This window comes from Temnothorax curvispinosus, unplaced genomic scaffold (genome assembly GCF_003070985.1).
Source record: "Temnothorax curvispinosus isolate PA1 unplaced genomic scaffold, ASM307098v1 QBEX01016789.1, whole genome shotgun sequence".
In the NCBI taxonomy this organism is placed as follows: Eukaryota; Metazoa; Arthropoda; class Insecta; order Hymenoptera; family Formicidae; genus Temnothorax; species Temnothorax curvispinosus.
This window is the reverse complement of record NW_020226569.1, coordinates 1-6292: the sequence shown is the minus strand read 5'-3', so window position 1 is coordinate 6292 and position 6292 is coordinate 1. Positions and strand designations below refer to the sequence as shown.

Genomic DNA, 6292 nt, shown 5'->3' with positions numbered 1-6292 from the left:
GAAGAGATTTTGACTGACAACGGAGGTCAATTTATAACGGCAAGGTGGCGGAATTTTGCCACGGAGCGTGGAATTAACACGAGAAAAACTTCGCCTTATAACCCACAGTCAAATCCGGTGGAGAGAGTGATGCGCGAACTAGGACGCGTTATCAGGGCATACGCCAGCGATAGACAACACACATGGTGGAGAATAATAAGCAGAGCGGAAGATGTCATAAACGACACCGTTCATTCATCAACGGGTCACACACCCAATGAAATTCATTACAACGTGGAAACACACTGGCACGTTTGCGACGAATTGCGACCGATGCCTACGCAGCAAGATGAAGAAGACAGATTAGAACGAGTACAACAGGCGAAAGATAGATTAGCCAGTCAGGCTAGAAAGAGAAAAATACAGGCTGACAAGCATGAGGTGGCATCTAGGCTACAACCGGGTGACGGCGTAATGGTCAAATTGCACCGAAGATCGGATGCAAATCGAAGGTTGACTCGCAAGATTCACCTAGTCTACGATGGTCCATATCGTGTGGCGCGAGAAGTGCGCGAAAATGCCTACTTGATAGAGAGTTTAGATGGACATCCGAAAGGAGTCTATAACTCACGGCAGTTAAGACCGTACAGAAGACCAATCCTAAGAGAGGACCAAGATAATAGCGACGGGGAAAGTAACAATTCGCATAGCGAAGATGAAAATTCACATCAAGAAGATGATGATTCGACAAACGAAGATATTAATTCACATCAGGAAGATGATGATTCGACAAACGAAGATATAAATTCACAACGTGAAGATTCAGAAGATTTCGATAGTCAAGAGGACGAATTAGAAATTTACGTGATTACGATGCACGAGTTAACGTCATCGGAAGAGGACGATACCGACTCGGACTGCGAGTAGACCTTATTAACCCAGATAGCCGAGGAGTACGATGAACGTTTCGATACAATAAATATTAACACCAATGAAGATTTAAACAAAGAACAACATAATTTTGCCGAAAAGCAAAGTAAAACTAATCAATTAACCGGTACGTCAACGATGAAGACAGCCGAGGAGAATAAAACTTGTCAGTCAATAGAGACGAGGATAAAAATCGAAAATACCGAGGAACAACTCGAAGATGCCGAGGAGCATATCAATCAACCAATTACATCACAGGAAGACATTAAAGAAGAAATTACCGAGGAGAACACCTCGAGACAAATAAACAAAGAAGAATTTACCGAGGAGAACACCTCGAGACAAATAAACAAAGTGGAAAATGCCGAGGAGCAAAACGAAGAGGCCAATAGGTCAAAAATAGACGAACAACCAATCAGGGAGGAGATAGGCGAAAAAGCCGAGGAGAACGCCGAAAAGCGTAATAAACTAATTAACCAATCCGAAGAGGACTACATTGAAGATCAAATAATTGAAATGGAAAGAGAGATAAGTGAAAAATTAAGTGATATCAAGAAAGAAGAAGTGGGGGAGCCTTTCGATAAGAAAGATGTCTCCTTCATACACATCAAGAGGGTCCGTACTTACCTGAGGAGCGGAGATGAAGATTCCAGCGACGATCCGGGAAAACAAGACGACCTGAAACATAAAAACAAGAGATTAAAATCAAATAGTGAAGATAAAGAAGATACTTACCAGAGGAGTGAAAACGAAGCAGAAGATTATAAAGAAGATTCAGAAAATGATGACAGCTATGAAAAATGGAAGAAATTAAAAGATTATTATAAGGATTCCAGTGACGAATCAGATGAAGAGGAAGAATATAATAGATGGAAGAGGAGAAAAAAGCAAGTAATGGAGATAATTAGGAGAAACGAAAACTACCGAGCTGAAAAATGCCGAGGAGAAGGAGCGGTGGAACACGAAAACTCGAAACCAGCGAACGTTGCGAATCCCGCGACGAAAGTCAAATCGCTATTGGCGGAGAGGTTTCACTTAGCATCCTGCAGTCAACTGACTGATTCTGAAACAGAAAACGAAGAGGAGGATAATAATTCGGAAAACAAAGACACCGAAGATAGAAATGACCAACCAGAGTCAACCGATAAAATTATGTTAAGTGAGAGTAGTATGAGTGAGGGAGAAGAGCGAGAAATCGCAAATTGCTTCAATCAGATTCAAGAAATAATAAATAGAAGATTCAACGGCGAAAATGTCAACAACGACAGCCAACAACGCGAAAATGCGAACCAACAACCAGAGGATAATTCATCCGACGGACATAGTCGAAATGACGAAAATAACGATAATCAACCGGAGGAAAATGAAAATTTAAACGGAAAAGAAGAAAGAACGATTGAATCGTCAAGAGGATCAACGAGATCGTACAACAGCGAATTAGAAGAAGAATTATTTTTAGATATGCAAGATCCAACGGAAATTAATTACTCAGATCAAGAAAGGATAAACATTATGTCCTACAACGTTAAATTTCGAAGCAATCCAGGACATTGGATATGCGAGCCAATCAACGGCGAGTTAGAAGTTGCAGTGAGCGACGACTATGAAGAAGCCTTAACGCATGTGCGCGACACATTGCGCGGCGAGCGCCATAACGGCAGATACGTTCGAGCAGCCGTGGTAGACGGACACTCGACAGATGACAACAGATTTACGCACAGATACACGTGTGACGACAGCGAGACCAAGTTCAACGGTCGAAATAACAACAATCACAGCATGGAGAAGGAAAGAAGACGAATGGAAAGATGGGAGGAGGATCTCCAGAAGAGGATCGAAGAACATTCCAACCAAAGAAGGATGTTAAAAGTGCGCGAAGATAGGCTAACCTTTATGGAAAAATATGCCAGAGAATTATCACCGATCAACCTCAACGTGGAGGAATACAACAGAGAAGAGAAGGAGGCGCAAAACAGATCGATCGAAGTAATTAAAAAGTGCGAAGCAGCGAGAGGAAAAAACATTTTCGACGTAGCAGATCACCAAGTGCGTGACGAAAACGGTAAAGCCATTGCCGAGATTAAAACAATATTCATAGTGAGAGACTTAAAACCGCACGACGACAAACGCGAATATACGTATCGAATCAACGCGACGATAAGCCGAGGAACGGCCGAAGTCAAGATACAAGCGCACGAGAAGACTTTAACGTCAACGAGGGCAATCACGTCAGCGAGCACAGCGACGACGGCGAGTGAAGAATCGCAGCCCAAGATAATAGTGTTACCGCAACAAACAGAGGTACAGCAACAACAACAACAAATACAACAGCCGCAATATATTATCCTACCGTCAGGAGACGTGGGAATGCTGAGAAAGATAGCACCAAAACCAACGACGGATTCGCATCAGCCAATCACGGCCAAGCATCCGATCGGCGCAGACAAACGTAAGAGAAGCGGCGAATCAGAACGCAGAGATCACAAGAAGAAAAAGTCAGGTACACCGATCATCAAATCGATCATAAAAACCAAGTCACCGCAGAAGCCGAAGACGAGAAAGACGGCGGAGAAAGCGAAAAAAAGAATCAAAAGATGTACCGAAGAAGACGACAAATCGAGCGAGGAGGATGAAATCAGCCAATACCTTCCGACTAGAACCGACGAGATTAAGACTTCCGTCCTAAAGAAGATCTTTATCACGGAAGTGCCGAGGAGAATGAAGTCGCTAGGTGAACCTGCCACTTCATCGTCGGGTTCCGGTCGAAACGCACCGGTAATCGCACAACCCACGGAGGACTACCCCGAGGACGAGCCGAACCAGGGGATGTCGGGAACACCGCGACCGGCTAGCGTAGCAGCAAACGAGGAGGTCAAGGACGCCAGCTTCGAGAGCGTCGAGATCGGCGAGATCCTGCAGCGAATCCCGGTCAAGGTAGCTCAGGTGATCGCGGAGAGCGAGGCGAAACAGCCCGCTGGACAAAGGGCAGTTCCGGAGGACGACGACGAGCCACCGATCCAACAATCCCAGGCGGAAGGACGGCAGGACGAGTCAGGACCGAGAGCCAGCCAATAGGGAGACGCCGAGGCAGAGACCCGTGCGAAACACCCCTTTTATTACATTCGAGTTATTTTTTTTTATTATTTTTAATTATATTTTATATTGTTTCAACCTATTTACCCTTGAGAAAGAACCGCGAATGCGAGTAGCGGATTATAAACGCCGTTAGAGCGTAAGAGTCATTAATTGACAAGCCAAAGAGCAACTTATAGAGATTTTTATTTTCTTTATTTTTATTTACACGTACACATGTAACAAACACTTATTTTATAAGAATACATTTCAAATTTTGTAAAAGACACACACTATTAACACATTAACCAATCCTACCAATCCCAAAGCACCTTTGCATAATTTAAAAAGTAATATAAAGTTAGAGTCATTAATGGGCCAAGGAGAGTCCAGACCACAGTCGGAGATGAATCCCGAGGGGATGACTTCGTTAATTTTAACGGCAGTTTTCTTATTATTTTCAATATTAATTCTATACAGTTTATACGCGATCTATTCTATCACAGCGAAGCCATGAGGTTCAAGGAATACATCGTCGTAACCCTTATCATATTCATTCCTGTCGTAATGACATTCCCAGACATTTCTACCATCCTAATCGTATACACATTGTACACACTTTATATATTATTGTTGAGTCTCGAAATCGAGCCACGATTGGTTCCCGAAGAGCCATGAACACACACACATACACATTTGCATGAATAAAGACGTCAGAGAGACGCGAGGACCAATAGGGTTCAAGAAAACACATTTCACATTAATTAAGATATTTTATAACAAAGTTGACAGCAAAGGCGAAATGCCTATACGCGAGGACCAATGGGAAGCATCCCGGTCTATTTTGTTAAGAACCGCGTTAATTTCTATAGATTTATTAGTTTTGATCATTCTCGACAAAGCGATAGCCAATAGGAACGATTCCTGGCAGTTCGATATTGTTTTTCAAAGTTTTAGACTATTCTATGATTTTGCGAGGCCACGAGCCGACGAGAGCGCTAGGCGCAATTATTTCCGATAGAACGCGACGGATCGACCAATAGGACGCGAGCGTAGCTCTGCGAAGCGAGAGAATGTCGTGAAGCGCGAATTTGCATTGTATAACTTCATTTGCATTTTGATTACTTTTATTATATGTTTTCCCTGTCGAGACAAGTACGATTAGTCGTATTATATGCAGCGTAATGCATTATTCATTATTTTACATACCTACCGTTCGGAAACTTACCGACGATACGAACCAGTCCATTGATTGGGCGAGACGATCCCACGGAGAACCCGGTACCTGAAAGAAAAGGAGAATTAATTAAATTGATTCTAGTACGTAGTTTACTTACCTGGTCGTTATGGGGAACGTCAAAGAGACCATTTTCGGTCACTCGGAAAACGTTCCGAGTGACTCGCCGCGAATTTGCACTTTGTGCAGATTGCGACGGCTGGCATTGGTTGCCGCGTCCGTAGCGAGAGCCCATGTCCGCCGTTGCAATACCCCTACGGTATCTCAGTCGAATCACGAGCTGAGCCAATAACAACGGCTCAGCCGACGGGATAAGCGATGTAAGGATCGTGTCGCTCGTCACCAAGCGACGCGATAGGCCAAAGAGGAAAAGGCGCGCGAGTACAGGACTTCGCGCGTAAAAGACGGTCAGCGCGCCGGCGCTGAAGTGAAAGTGGGGGGTCGAGAACCGTTCCTCCCGGAGAGTCTACCGATATTACTCGAGGCGTGCACACGTTTCGACGGTCGCGCGCGACAAAACTCGATACGGTATTCTTATCCCGTCTTCGCCTACGATAAGTGCATTAATTAATTGCTAACAACGGCAAGCATCGCTCGTGAGACAGTTTGCTTGAGATATTCGAGGCGTCAGCTCGTTACAACGGTTGCGCGAAACAACTCGATTCAGCTTACTTATCCCATGGCCGTATACGATAATTACGCGACTAACAGCCACGCGTTCACGGTAATTAACCGAGATTAGCTCGTAGCGACGGTTTTCAGAGTTCGTTAACAATCGACGCAGGTCAGTGCGCGATAGAACCTGTCCGTGCGTGTACCGAGATACTGTAACTGTGAAATATTAAACTATTATTTGTTTATAATAAACAACGAGCAATTATTTGCGACCCCAGTGAATATCCTCTCCCGATAATCGTATCCTACGTGCGCATAAAACGGGCGTTGCCAACGGCCTTGAACGCGTCCGCGTCGTAGATACCGGCGGCCATTAAGCCTGAAGGAAGGACGGGGCACCGCATAGCAACAAGGTTTCTGTATTTACCCGAAAGATACAGTGGCGACCGTAATAACAGC

General features: G+C 44.3%; 1 protein-coding gene across 1 annotated transcript; it reads left to right on the top strand.

Moving 5' to 3' along the window:
* The first annotated feature begins 1047 nt into the window (after positions 1–1047).
* On the top strand, positions 1048–3984 carry LOC112466980 (myb-like protein X). The gene has a single exon (XM_025035374.1). The coding sequence runs from the start codon at positions 1048–1050 to the stop codon at positions 3982–3984; it is 2937 nt and encodes a 978-aa protein (XP_024891142.1).
* Positions 3985–6292: the final 2308 nt, after the last annotated feature.